Source organism: Cariama cristata, unplaced genomic scaffold, assembly GCF_000690535.1.
Source record: "Cariama cristata isolate BGI_N322 unplaced genomic scaffold, ASM69053v1 scaffold5055, whole genome shotgun sequence".
In the NCBI taxonomy this organism is placed as follows: Eukaryota; Metazoa; Chordata; class Aves; order Cariamiformes; family Cariamidae; genus Cariama; species Cariama cristata.
Genome location: NW_009615678.1, coordinates 934 through 16,116, shown reverse-complemented (window position 1 = coordinate 16,116; position 15,183 = coordinate 934). Strand labels below are relative to the sequence as shown.

At 48.3% G+C, this 15,183-nt stretch overlaps 1 protein-coding gene across 1 annotated transcript in view; it reads right to left on the bottom strand.

Moving 5' to 3' along the window:
- The window catches only part of ZC3H3 (zinc finger CCCH-type containing 3), a gene marked incomplete at its 5' end in the record, with an annotated part of 77,197 nt that extends 62,602 nt beyond the window's left edge, over positions 1 to 14,595 (bottom strand). The window contains 3 exon segments of the mRNA XM_009699894.1: positions 10,672 to 10,868; positions 13,187 to 14,503; positions 14,505 to 14,595. Coding sequence (XP_009698196.1) covers positions 10,672 to 10,868; positions 13,187 to 14,503; positions 14,505 to 14,595 — 1,605 coding nt within the window.
- Positions 14,596 to 15,183: the final 588 nt, after the last annotated feature.

The window sequence follows — 15,183 nt, the reverse complement described above, 5'->3', positions numbered from 1 at the left end:
TTATTTTTAAAAGAGGCCTCTGAAAACAGAATCCCCGCTGCTGGCTGCTCGCAGCTCTTCTTGCAGTTTGGGACAAGTCACCTGTAAATGCCAAGTAAGTCAGAAACCCAAAACCGTTACTTACGAACACTGACGTAACTGGTGCCGGCAAAAAGCCAAGTATGTGAACTTTTCCCAATTACTGTGAAGGAGTGACCAGCCACTTCGCCAGCCACACTCCACCCCTGGCTCCCAAGGACAAGCCAGCAAAAGCGAGAAGAAGGACCTGACAACGTAATGATTTATGGGCAAGGTCAAACCTACGCGTGACAGCGTAATGACATTAGCCTCGCGCGGCAAACCTGCGAAGGGTTTAGATAAGCTCGGAAGGACCTGCTCAGAAAGACGAGACTAATGACGGAGCAGAGAAGACAAGACGTGACGAACTCCAAGGGGTCCTGAGCAGTGCCATGCACCACGAAACAAGGGCTTCCTTCAAGGGCAGGGATCGCCACCTCTGACTCCTTCTAATAAGATGTAACGGAGACGTTGCACTAGCTTAACTCCCATGTAATGTGATCTGAGATGCCACCCCACAAACAGCAGCAACACCTTGTGCAATTCACTGAAAAGTAAAAAAAAAGCAAAGCAAAGCAAGAAATACAGCTTTAAAAAAAAAAAAAACGAAAACAACCCGAACTACAGTGCCCCAACAGGAATCTCCCCGTTAGAAATATTTACTGATTGGCCTTCACTTTGTAAGAAGAAAAGAAAAAAAACAACAGAAGGGGGTATAGGATCCATTGCTGAGATTTTCAAAGCTGCCAGAGGGATGCAAACACCCAGTGTCAATAAAATTAACAGCAGCTGAGCATTCAGATGCCAGCCATAACTTACTCCTCACCATTTACGCCCCGTTTACTTTCCGCACTCGCCTGGGCACAAGTAATGCAAACCAGCTCCTTCCACTTCTGCTGCCAGCCTTTCCCCAAGCAAGCACCCCTTGTCTGTCCCAACGCCCTCGTGCCGCCCAGCTCGCGTTAGTGAGCAAGCAGAAAGAGAAATTTGGGTTTAGGGAATTTTTTGGAAGGTGACCATCGCTCTGACGGAAATTAAAGAGTTGTAGTAACTCTTCTGCAAGTGGCAGGGTGAAGTGGGTCTTATGAATCCTGATGGAATTTCTCTCTGGAAAGAAGCCGATACAAAGAGGATTTCCTTCTATTCAGCATGTTCACAGAAGCCAGCTTCAACGCTGGTGGTGGCGAGAGAGGAAAAGCAGCAAACCGGTAACACAAACTGCTGTCTTATCTCAATCTGGAGCATCGGAAAGGGAAAGATAAGCAGGAAAGGAATATCTTAAAGGGGGAAAACACAAAAACTAGTCTCCTAGCTGTGCATGTAGCGGACGCAACAAAGGGTAGGCTCAAAATTTACTCTTTCTCTGGCCACAGATATGTACGGCCACAGACCGGTCGGTGCGGCCGTTTCCCATCTATTTGGCTTCCTTTGCCGAGGCACGTGTACGGTGGAGACGGTAACGCGGCCCCTCCTGTGCCACCTTACCAAGCCACCCTTTTGTTAGTTAATGCCTGCAAAGCGCTCTGAACAGGGAAAGTGCTGAATAACGGTATTATTCCCACTCCGGCACGAGTCCGCTCTGCTCTCCAAACCCAAAGAACAAAAGAAATTCAAGGATGAACCTCTGCGGCACAGCTGGATAGACATCCCTCGCAGCGCAGCTCCTCGCGTGGCAATCGTGCTGACCTGCAGCAGCAAAAGAGTCTCTCCCACCACCCACCTCTCCCAGGCATCATCCAAAAGCTACTACTTCAAAATTAGTTTAATATGCAGATCAGGAGATTTCTACAAGCAGGAGGAGGTAGGTAGGCTTTTAACTCAGGAGGTTCAGTTGGGACACAGCGAAATGAGTTCATCTGAAGCAGAAGACGACATGACGGGTTTCCGTGCTGCACGCTTACGTGATGATCTCACACTGAACCATCAAACCTGGGAAACACCAAATTATTTAAGAAACAAATATACATAGCGATACAATAAGGAAAGGTCCCTAGAGAAATCTGCCTCTCACTTTCTCCATCTTCTGCTTTCAGCCAGCTGTGACTGCGTCTAAGCAATCCTGGGCACACGGCTGAGAAGTCCTGCCTGCAAGGGGACATTATAGAGGGGAAAAGACGCCGAGGAGCTTCTTGCCGGCATCTTTGTAATATTCTGTAATCCCCCCGGGCAAGGCGGGCAGCCCGCACTGCTGCTGAACAATGCAGTTTTGAATTCAATTAAAGTGATTATCTGTTGTGCCAAATAAATTGTGTACAGCATATATCCTGCAGCATTTTACACCTTCAGGCTCATTATTTTCTAACTGTTTCCTCCTGTTTATGCGCTTTCAAATTAAATTGCTGATAATATGCGCCAAAATAAAAAATGAGCGCACCTTGTCCGAAGAAAATTGATTCTCCTTTTTCCTGAACCGGGCGATTGCCAGGTTTTATATACTCTGTTCCTGGCGATCATTAGTAATTCAATTTTCTTTTTATTAGCCCCCTTATCTGCTGAGCAATATAGTGGCAGAGCTGACCTCTTTCGCACGGGTAAATGTTTAAAATCTTTTCCCTGATTAATTTTGCCAGTTAAGGAAAAGAGGAGAAATGGCCCGGCTCTTAGCCATCACAATGAATAAAGCTTAATGTTGATTGTGATGGAATTTCTAATGCCAAGGAAATTGATTGAACGCAGCAATTACACTGCAATAGTAACTCAAGGGAAATGGGATAGTTTTCTCCTGGCCATAGCCTTTTGGTTATTTAAAACAATCCAATTTGCAAGGATAATTATATATTAGTGTTTTATCTGCCACTTGAAATGAACATGGGAGTTTTGATACTGGCCCAGCATTAGCAGGTTATTGCTGCAAATTACTTGATATCTGCTTTCTTTCACATAAAGACGAAATTAGGCCATCAATAACCAGAAAAAGGTGGACGGGGGAGATGCGAGGGGCACGAGTGCCCTCTGCAGGGCTGCGGGGAAGGGAGGGAGGCACAAGAGACTCCCCAAAATCCCCAATTTTCCTGCTTGTCGGAGCACACCGTACAGCCACCGCTCCCATGCCGGACACGCAGCACGGCGCAGCTCCGCGTCCATAGAGCTGCCACATCGTTGACATTAAAAGAAATCAAAAAAAAATAATAATCTTAAGTACTTACTTCTAGTTTTTCCTACAGAAAGAGTCAGAGAGAAAAAAACAGGCTGAATTCCCAAGCAGGGGGAACACTTGCCAGCACAGCGGCGTTGCACAAGAGCTGCGGCAGCCAAGGAGGGCAACAGCATTGATTTCTTTTGCAGAGGTGAGGAAAGGTTCACGACTGCAAGCACTCACCTGTTTTTCATCCAATACAAAAGTTGAGAAAGGGCCTCATCCTGCAAGACGTCAAATAGGTGACCAGCTAGAGCTGGGAGTAAAAAGCTGTTGGAAAAAAGGGGGATTCTCACATCCGCACTCCTGGCGCAGGACCTGTACTACAGGAGCAGACACATCCCTCTGTCATCCCATCTGGATCAGTTAAGCCTCACTTAGAAGTCAGTATTTTCCCTTAAAACTGGTGATAAGAAGATCACAGCCCTGCATTTTTGGGAATAACCCCATCTCTAGTTTGGAGAGAGCAGATAAAAGCTGCTCAAGCTAACCAAACAGCACATGGCCAAAAAGCAGTGCTGTCCCAACGTACGCACCACGATTTTATGATATTGGCTATTTGCTGTAACAAACAAGCAACAGGAAGCCAATTCCGGATAGACATTTGCCATTTAGACAACATAATTACAACATACCACTATTGGCAGGAAAGTTACTCAGCAAATGACAGAGCAGGAGCCCAGTATTTATTCTCCAGATCAAATCCTTTGGTTCAGATGCCAAAAAGAAAAAAAAAAAAAAAAAAAAAAAAAGACGGTTAGTGGAATTGCCATTCGTGGAAACTCCACACACATTTTAATTACCAGCTGGCCTCCCTTGCTTCTTGCATCTGAAAAGGGATTGCAATATAAGGGCAAAGCCCAGCAAACCTCCCCGGCGTGACTCCCACGCAGTTAACAGAGGAATTAAAAGTTCAGGCTGTAAGAACACTTCCCATTACAGAAAGTCATTTGAAAAAAGTAAATATATATATGGTTGAAGAAAAAAAAAATAGAAACCACATAGGTAACTTCAGCTTGCATTCAAACAGGCTGTATTATTTCTACGCAACACCGTGGCATCAGCGGCCTGAGGACCATATGCAGCAGCCTGATGATCCTTGTTGGTCGTCCAGCTTTTCCCTGGATAAGGAGAGAAGCAACCGCTGCCTTTTATCTCTCTTGTATCGGATCCCTGACTCAGAACCAATTTGTCTTGCCTACACCAGAGACAAGCGAGACAGCTTGATCCGCCACTTCTATAGATAAATGTATATACAAAGCCTGACATTCAGACAGAAGCCTGAAATACGCAGGTGCGGGTGCTGAATGAAGCAGATCCCGTGTAGAAATTGTGAAGTCAGTTCAACCAAGGGGAAGGCCAGTGGCTTCATCAGGCTCACAACCATGCTCAAAGCAGGGATGTGTCACCCGACTGGAGTCACAACTCCCAGCAAAGTAAATATCTCCAAGTTCTCCCTCCCTCCAAAAAGAGCCTAAGTAGTTAAATGGGAAGAAAGGAGAAAAAAAAAAAGGAACTCTTTAATATTAATGGCACGTTAATATTAAGTACCAAGTGGTCAAGAAGTCCAACATCTAAAGGCTGTTTTATCAACATGAATTCGGTTCCGCTAAGCAACAGAACATTTTCTATTCCTTTTTGCTTTGGTCAAGCACTTGAGCTCCTCCTACGCACGCCTTCTGGCCCAGCACCAGCCCTGTGTTAAAATATCTGGATGAACAGATCACTAACTGGATTAGAAATGCTTCACCGCTCTACCGTCCCATCAGAGCAACTTCAGTTTGGGACATACCCCAATTTCTGAGCAGTTATTCAATGTTCCACTTAACCAGATGAGTAGTTTGGAGTTAATTGAGAGCAGCTGCAGGTATAACACTCATCATCAGAGCAGTCCAAATAATCCCAAGAGAACTGCTACCACTCTGCCACTTCCCATTTTCTCTCTAGTATGATCACTGATCCTTAAATGAAAACACAGAGATTCCCACAGAGGCAAGAGCCTCTGAACACAGACCACTGGAAAACACCGATTTGAAACCAAGTCTCAAGGGTGGCTGGGAGAGCTGCCCCACTGTGTGAGAGCAAACAGGTCCATTTGGGTCCTAAACGGGAATTGGGAGAGTCAGGAGACGGACAAGCCTTTGTGTTTACACGCTTGGGAAAGGCAGGACCAATGCCTCTGCTCACACCTTCAGTACGTACCGCAGAGCTCGCACCACGTATCCCAAAAGCCTGTTTAACAAGGCAAACAAGAAAACAGCAAAGCTGTGTCACAACGCCGGCCACACCAGCGGGAAAGGAAGGGGCCGACTCAGTTTTTTGTACCCACGCTGCATTACCTGAAGTAGGGCACTCTCCTCCCCAGCCGTCCTTCCATCCTCAGCCCTGACACGCACGCTGTTTGTGTCCGACGTGGGATCTTGCAGCTCCCTGGGGATGAGGGTATCCTGGGTTCTCACTCACCACCCTGGCACAAGCGCTCATCAGATCCAAGCTCCAGCGCAACCACATCCATCCAGTGGGATCACGAGCCTGACTTGAACCACCCGGCTTTTTAGTCATTTTATTAGCTGGGCTGTGCATGTCCAGACTAAAGACAACAAACGAATCGGAGGTAGGCCACTCAGCCGGCCCGGGACTGTCACTGGTCTGCCTCCAGCATAAGATGCAATGGGTATTGCTTCAGCATCAAGCCAGAGACTTAACATCAATCTCACCGCTCCATTCACGCCCCACTCTGCTCCCAGTAACATCTCTGTACCTCATCTACTTCCCTCACACTTGCCTTGCGAGAAATGGCAAGACGTAAAACTCCACCACATGATTAACACCCCCACTTTGCACAAGCAAAGAGAAATAAAAACAACCCTCCCAAAACCTCTCAGATAACCTGAGAGCCAGGAATTGAACCCACAAGCCTTCACTTATCCCCAGCTCGCTATAGGACCGCCGTGAAACCAGAAAACACCTACCACTACATACATAATTATAAGTTTAGAGGTACCAAACGTGAGTGATGTCTGAGCTGCTCCAAGCCCTATCAGTGGCTAGGTTCTCTCATCAGACTTTGGGATGCTGCCTTGAAAACGTCTCTGCCTCATCCAGCACCTAACAATCTTTTTAACCTTTTTGTACTAGACCATACGTGTCTCCCTAGGCAAAGAGTCCTAGCACATGTAGGAACCGTCCAGCAATAATTCAACAGCTGTAGAAACCCAGAGCACAAGAATAGTTCAACACATCAAGCTGCAAATACACTGCCTAAGCTCAAACTCTCTCAAAGAAAAGCCTTAAGGTATAAAGGAATCAAACCTATAAACTCAATTCTAATCAAAAGAATTAAATCCATAAGTTAAATTATGAAGGTAAGCGTGAAGGTCTGCTGGACTTCAATCGCTCGGCCTCCACACTACAGGCAAGGCTGCTGATGCCAAGAGGAAGATAAAAGCAGGAATGTGTGGGGCAGGCACCTCGCTAGTCCTCAGCCATCACCGGATGCCCAGGAAGCAGCACCAACCCAACCAAAATTCACATGGCAATTTCAAACCAGTCAAGACTCTTGCCGAATTTCTCTGCTAAGTGGAGAAGCAAAGCAGCCATGCATCGCTCAGCAGCTGCCTCGTAAAGCTGCCAAAGGCACGGGAAGGAGCAAATCAAGTCCTTTGGGATCCCCCGAGACGATGGTACAACAGAGGTTAGATTACCAGCAACCACCTACCCATACGACGTCAGCATTTAGCACCTGATGTCCCAGCAGCGAAGGGAAAGGCCCGAGTGCGGTAGAGAAAAGATGACTAGAACTGGCGAACTTACATGGTTGCATCGCATCTTAGAGAACCTCTCCAGGAAGAAGACACACAGCCAAGTTCTCGCCGTCACCACGTCAACAGAAAATATACCCAGCAAGAGATCTCAACTGCACAAAGTCCTCCTAGCAGAAAGATGTATTTAATTCAGCTCTGCAGAGAGGCTGGGCAAAGCAGCAGCATACACAGTAGAAACAATTTGTATCCTCCTCCCTGGGGAGGAGAAAGGCAGCCTAAGGAGTCCTTCCAGAATTCCAAGCGAGTGGATCCCAGTGTCACTTGCCAGTCCATTTTCCAGTCCAAATGGCTCATCTACCAGAGTATAATTCCTCTCCACTGCAGAAAGCAAGAAAGAAATTTAGAAGCTATTTCATAATTATGGTGGGGAAGCATTTTTAATTCACTAAGGCCTGAGTGTCCGTACTCCCACTAGCAGGGCGAGAAGAAGGATTTGTGGCATTTATGAAGCGAGGAAGAGTAGTCTTAGATGTGCGCACACACACATATACACACAGGAAAAGGCATGCAAGGCATTCTCTTTTGCTTTTAGTCATTTTAAGAACCAAATCAAGACACATTTTTACAGCAGGTACCGCAGTTTGCAAAGAAAAAGAGCCACAAGGCACAGTCACCAAGTTTTATTAAAGCAGACACTAGTTTTACACCTCTCAGCTAAGACTGAAAAGTGCACGGATCCAAGCTGGAAAATAACATAAGTCACTTCAATGCAGACAACTCACAACTCTTATAAACCAGGGTTTTATCTGTGCTAGGCTTGGCTAGCATCCATCAGGAACAGCTTGATAATTTGATCCACTTTTGGACAAGGGAATGAACTACTTGCTCTCCCAAAGTCACCTCCAGATCCATATTCCTTTTTTTTTTCCCTACTTCCTCTCTACTTCTTTATTTGACAGTTGTACTTTGAGCAAAGCCAGGAGCACAACCATATTTCTGCTTTATCTACATATTTACACCCCTATGCAGTTAAAGATCAAAAATCTCCTCAGTATGGGAACATTACCCTCAATCAAAGAACTAGGATTCAGAATACGTTCCCAAAAGACAAGGGCTTTTGGTAGCTGTCAGTCAGGTTCCCGGGGGGGCAGAAGATTTTGATCCATTTTGTATATTCTTGTCCTGGTTTCAGCTGGGATAGAGTTAATTTTCTTCCTAGTAGCTGGTACAGTGCTGTGTTTTGGATTGGGGATGAGAATAATGTTGATAACACACTGATGCTTTAGCTGCGGCTGAGTAGCGCTTACACTAAGTCAAGGATTTTTCAGCTTCTCAGGCTGCTCTGCCAGCAAGGAGACTGGGAGTGCACAAGAAGGTGGGAGAGGACACAGCCAGGACAGCTGACCCCAACTGGGATCCCCAAAGGGATATTCCATAGCGTATGACAACTGCTTAGTGCATAAACAAGGGGCAAAGCTGGCCCGGGGTCTATTGCTCGGGAATAGGCTTGGCATCGGTCGGTTGGTGGTGAGCAACTGTTTTTCATTGGCATCACTTGTTTTTCTTTGGGTTTATTTCTCTCTTTTTGTTATTTTCCTTTTCGTTACGATTTACTGTTTTATTTTATTCCAATTATTAAACTGTTCTTATCTCACCTCACGAGTTTTCTTACTTTTACCCTTCTGATTCTCTCCTCCCATCCCACCGGGGCTGAGGGAGCGAACGAGCAGCTGTGTGGTGCTTAGCTGCCGGTTGGCATTAAACCACGACAATTCTTAAACCTATGAAAAGTTTCAGTTGGTTAGGTACACGTTTTTACTGACAGCTTCTAAAAAGAAGAAATGTTTGCCAAGGCAAGCGAGCTTGGATGGGTGCTAGGAGCCTTCCCAAGGCAGTAGCTTCAGTGCTGTGACCTCCTCGATGATGCACACAGCTGAGCAAACTACAGTAAAGCCTCTGCTCTGCACAAACCCAGATGTAAACACGGAGCTACACGGAGAACAAGGATCTGGTTTATCCTTGGGTCTGTTCCTGGATCACCCAAACAGCTTATGTCCCTGTAACCAGCAGTGTCTCAATTTCCTCATACGTAAAATGCTGCTGCAACCCCAAATTGCTCTGTATGTCCAGAGCCTACAGCAGAGCTGCTCATATCAGGCCCTCAGCAAGCACAGTAAGGCCTTTAAAAAGGACACTTACAGCACAAAGATTTATTCAATGACTCGTACTGGACATGCTACACTGGAGAAAGGTCCCCATCAAGCAGTTTGTGAGGTCAGAGTCCTAAATTCACCCCAGAATAGGCAGCAGACAGTTCTTGGGAGGCTGAAGGGCTGCGTTCCCCACCCCACATATCACCATCACAGCTGGATCTGGCCACGTGCTATATCCACCACCTCTGGTTTCAGAGATCACAGAAGAGCAATCACAGTGCAAGTATGACCGAGACCTCCAGCCCTATGTGCTGCCTTCACACTCTGTGTGAAAACTTCACAGTGCAAGTATGACCGAGACCTCCAACCCTACGTGTTGCCTTCACACTCTGCATGAAAATTCCCAACACAGCATCTGGAGGTGCAGCCTTCACGCCTCTCCAGACACCAAAGGGTTTGCTGACATCCTGAAACGGAGCAAGACTCAGTCCCAAAGCCAGGTAACTGCTTGAATACTGGGCCCTCAACACAACTGCACAAAAGCATGTCTTATTCTCCCTGCCCCTGCCACTCCCACGAGTCACTGCCTGCCTCCTAAAGCGCCAGAACCAAAATTCTTCTCCCAGCATCCCTCCATCCCTCTAAAGCCCTCTTCAAACACATACACAAGAAGAAAAACCATCATCTTCTCCTCCCAGAAAAAAAAAAAACAACTTTCCCCCTTCCTGAACCACAAGCCCCCATTCTTGTCTCTTCATCTGTCAAAACAGAGCAACAGCTCAACGCAGCTATTTCCCTGAAAGGAAAATAACCATAATCACACCTGTAAACTCGCTAGTCAAAGCGCAGAGCAGGAAACCACAGAATTGTCTTCCTGAAAACAGAGGCTCAACAGCTTTCCTTTCGCAGACACATCACAGCCACGTTGTCGCCCAAACAGCCCTCCCCACTCAAGCAACGCCTACCCGCAGCATCACCGGCCACCCTGCCGTACGTGAACGAGCACAGCGCAGGCACGCAAGCAAAACGTGCTTCGTATATGTTTGAGAAAGCTGAATCTCAGGGGAGCAAAGCCACTTGTCCGTGACCACATCATCACTGAATTGGAGAGCCAGGCTTTGAGGCAGAAACATCACACCACCATTTCACGCACGCATAGGTACGGCTCTCCAAGCCCCAAGAAGCTGATTCCTGCTCTGACAAGCGCTGACCCAAAGCAGCAGGACATGGAGACAAACTACCTGTTCACAAACACGATGGACCTGGTACTTCTCTAATTATCGCTATTTTAAGCAAATTACAAACAAAACCTAGACACCTGCAGACATGGTACTGAGATCCAGGTGCATTAGGTAGGTCTGTAGTTGCTAGAGGAGCATCTCATGATATACGCAAGCTTTTGCCCACTGCAAAAAGAGAGATTAATCTTACAGATGTATTACTGCCTCTGCCATCCTCTTCCTTCCTTGAGCACCTTCCTATCTGAGGCCTGCAAGTCCAGCAAAACCACATTAAAAGCAAGAAGTGGATTTCAAATGGCCTTGTCTGGAGATGTTCCTACCTTCCTTGGTGGAGACCTGCATCCTGGTGGCCGGCAGCCTACAGAGTCTGTGCTTGGAGATCTGCACCAGGCCCTTGGGCGAGGAGCGTTTCAGCGTCGCAGGAGGTTTCCCCCGCAAGGAGTTTTTCTTCCTGAGATGGAAGTGGCTTTTCAGAGGCGTGGTGGGCGAGGAGCCGTTCTTCTTATCTGTTGGGGAACTGTGAAGGGGAACATCACACAGTTAGAAGAGCGCAGAGAGGTGACCAAAACACACTTGGTGCCCTTGCCCAGAGCTGAGAAGAAAAGCTGGGTCACCAAGCTCCACGCTGCTCCCCTACCCAAGGGTGATAAGAAGTGCTGAACAAAAAAATTGCAAGTAAATAGGCAAGTGTGATGAATTTCTGGCAAAGCACAGATGGAGAAAGAGGTATTTGATAGCCTAGCTCAACTCATTCCCTTCTGCTTTCTGCTCAACAGATGCAGGGGAGAGGACAGAATCAAAGAATCATAGAATTGTTTAGGTTGGAAGAGACCTTTAAGATCATCGAGTCAAATTGCTAACCTAGCCCTGCCAAGTCCACCACTAAACCACAGCCCTAAGCACCAAGTCTACACATCTTTTAAATACATCGGGGATGGGGACTCCACCACCTCCCTGGGCAGCCTCTTCCAATGCCTGACAACTCTTTCGGTGAAGAAATTGTTCCTCATGTCCGGTCTCAACCTCCCCTGGTGCAACTTGGGGCCATTTCCTCTCGTCCTATCGCTTGTTACTTGGGAGAAGAGACCGACCCCCACTTTGCTACTCCCTCCTCTCAGGTCGTTGTAGAGGGCGATCAGGTCTCCCCTCAGCCTCCTCTTCTCCAGACCAAACCCCCCCAGCTCCCTCAGCCGCTCCCCACCAGACTTGTGCTCCAGACCCTTCACCACCTTCGTTGCCCTTCTCTGGACTCACTCCAGCACCTCAAGGTCTTTCTGGTAGTGAGGGGCCCAGAACCGAACACAGGATTCGAGGTGCAGCCTCACCAGTGCTGAGCACACGAGGACAATCGCTTCCCTGTTCCTGCTGGCCTTTAGTGAGATGAGGGGGGTCTCGCCTCCCTGACTGCCAAAAAAATCCAAAACAACTCCAGCTTCTTCAGGCACCTTGCTCCAGAGTGATCCCCCCAGCACAATCCACCCACAGACATTCCCCAGCAAACCAGGAGGGCCAGGCAAGGATGGAAACCTGCGGTGAGGCACTGAGCAGAGGATCTGAGAAACAGAAGCAGGAATCAAGGCACCAGATTCTCAATCAGTGCCATGTCACCAGCTCACTGCATCACTTAGAACAGTTATTTAGGCCACAGTCCTCAATTTTCAAGAGCTCAGGTTTGGAGTTACTGCAGCGATAAAAGAGCAAAACCACGTGTCCACTTCGTTGAGGGTATCTCCAAGTTCAGCAGCAGAGTAGAGGCCACGCAGCTGTGCCACCAACCCTCACCCCATCGCACTTAGCCCTTCCCTGCAGCACAGGCTAGGCTTGCATCCAGCCCTGCCGAGAAAAGCAGCACAAAACACAGCTTTCCCACCGGGAGCACAACGTAACGAAGCCCTCGCAGCACTTCCGCAACACGCCAGCTTTCAGAATAAGTTTGGTCCCAATCTCTTATCTGTTTCCCCTCGACTTCCAGCCTGGTGCAAACCCCTTTTGCAGATCACTCTGCCCACATGACTTTTCCTTCTGCCAAGCTTCATTTATAACCTTCCCATTGTACTCTGCCCCTATCAGACACAGCCCGGGGGGCAGGGGGCACAATTCACCCCACGAGACCCCAGGAGTACCTGCTGGTCCGGCCCAGCGCGCTCTCCTGAGGTAGCTACAACGGTCACAGATCTGTCACCGATTCAACAAGGAGAAGGAAGAGCACGAGTCTTCAGGGACAACACTTTGGGTTACCGGTGGTCAGGACAAAAGGACGGCACTCAAAGGAAGAAAGTATCAGCAGACCATCATGGACAGCACTTCTTCCCAGCAGGCACAGCTCATCTCCCATCCCAGCTCCATCCCAGGGTCTGCACAAGGCTTGACGGGGACAGACCATACACGATACGGCAATCCAAGCCGCTTCTCTTCCTTTCCTCAGCCCCCAATGCAACAAGGTTACAGGAGTTTGAAAATAAATCAAGACAGCTATTTTCTTCCCTTCGGATATTAGTCTGCTATTCGGATCAGGGAGGAGTCTCCTAACTGCTGCGGCAAAGTCTTCAGAGAACAGGGATGGGAGATGAGAAGAAAACCCAGTTCTGTTTGAAAGGTTAAAGCCAGAGTTACGCAGACTGCTAAAACAATTAAAACTTGAGGCCTTCCAACCCTGGAAAGCTGTATGCCTCCAGACAGAACAAAGTCACCGCACTTGGAAGGAGAAAGGCAAATATAACTTCCAGTGTACAACCACCCTTGTTGGAATTTCACCCGTACATATGGTCCCAACTTATGTCGACATGAAATACGGCCAGTGCAACAACACCGCCCCAAAGACAACCAGCAACTTACCCCGAGCTTCCTTTTCTCTTGATGATTTTTGTCCGACTCTTCACTTTATAACTGGACAGTGCGGCATCACCGAAGGAGGACTTCGCCCCGCCGAGACCAACAGACGCAGCGCTCGGAGGCGGTGGGGCCGCACCAGCTCGAGGGAGGTTGGGGGCTGGAGGCTTTTTCTGATCCTCGGATCGCCACCTGAACGCAGACTTGGAGGTGGACGGCGAGGTCTGCAGGCTGGAGGCTTTCCACTTATATTTGCTGGGAGAAACACCCAGTTTGGACTGCAGTCCCGACTTCTTCGGCTTTGCTCCCAAGTCTGCTTTCGGCGATAGTTTAGCACCTCTGTCCGCTCCACCAGCAATCTTCTTAGCACTTTCAGAAGCTCTAGGGCTGATCCATCTCTTCATACTACGAGAGCACTTACTAGGGTTTGCGACCCACGTGTAATTAGTTTTCCTGAATTTCAGACCTTTGCTGGAGACAGATGTTGAGGCAGCTCTTTGGAGACCGGCAGCTTTGGGGACTAAGGAAAACCTGCTCTTCATTGGAGTCATCCCAACCACCAAAGTCGCAGCCTGAGCGGGTCTATAGCGCGTCTCGCCATTTCCAAGGAGCTTCGGCTCTCTGAAAGCACCCCTGACTTGCTCACAACTAGACTGCCCTGGAGCTGGCGGTTCTGCCTTCCTCCGTACCAAGTGCCCAGCCGGCTCGCGATCTGGCAACACCAAAGGTTGCTGCGGCTCCGATTTCAGCGTCACGGCGCTTTCACTGGTGCTTCCGTAGGAGGCAGGGGAGCTCCCGGCCACGTCGCCGGCCAGACGCACCATTCTAGGCTTATCTGACACGCTCACGAACGCTGAACTCACAAATCGGTGAGATGAACTAAATGAAACAGAGAGAGAGGGTCTTCTCTCTTCATTTCGGTTTGCATACAGAGATTTCTGCACATTTTCACTGTCACCTGGAGCAGCAACCACCGTTTCCAGCCCAGAAAACTCACAGTAAGAACCCACATCAGCAAAATCTTCCGTGTCTACGAATGGGCCAGCCCTCTGTGGCAGTTGGATCCCCACAACTATGTTACCATCTGTGGTTAAGTCCACATGTCTCTCAGGGGATGATTCTGGTGGCTCAGGTGCCTGGCTGTCCCCATGGCTTCCAAAAGCTCGAGACGTGCTGGCATTTTCACCGCTTCCAACATCACACACCGATCCCGGCGGCCGGTTAACAAGGGAATATTTTTTCTTCCAGGAGTGACCTTGGTGCAGCTGGAAATCCCTGGGAGCCTGCTGGGGGTAGCCAGTCGAAAAGGCCCCCCTCCGGCTTGGAAGGCTGGCGGGGGTTGTTCCACCTCGGTGGCACGGATGGTAGCGGTCGCGGCACATCGCCATGCAAGTTTTTATGGTCATTTATGAGACCTAAGGAGAAGAAGACAGCGTCTGTTTATCACTGGTCCCATGGGAGTTTGACAGCATCACAGCGCTGGCATTCCTCACGCTGCAATGAGGATGATCGCTCCGCGCAGGCTCGCACAGGCCACATTTCAGACAACCAGCGCTGAAAGGAAAAACTTAAAACAAATATCTTCCTCAATCCTCATGAAAGTCAGTAATAAAAACGATTTTGCAGGACAGCTCAATGCAGGTCTGAACCACAGACTCACCAACAGACCCTTAACACCCTGCACTAGTGCTCTCAGCCACATTTTGCCCCTTTACGGTCTTTTTTATGTGCCAAAATGGATGCTTGAATTATTGCTTTTGGAGCCTACTTTTTAAAAAATGCCAATTTTATTTCCAGATATCTTGTCAGAGCAGTCTCTGAGGGTCTGCTCACACACGTAGCCCAGCACCGCCACTGCCAGCCCAAAACACAAGGCATAGAATCAGAGAATCATTTAGGTTAAAAAAGACCTTTGAGATCATCGAGTCCAACCATTCACCTAAGTGCCACATCTCCACGCCTTTTAAATACCTCCAGGGATGGGGACTCCACCACTTCCCTGG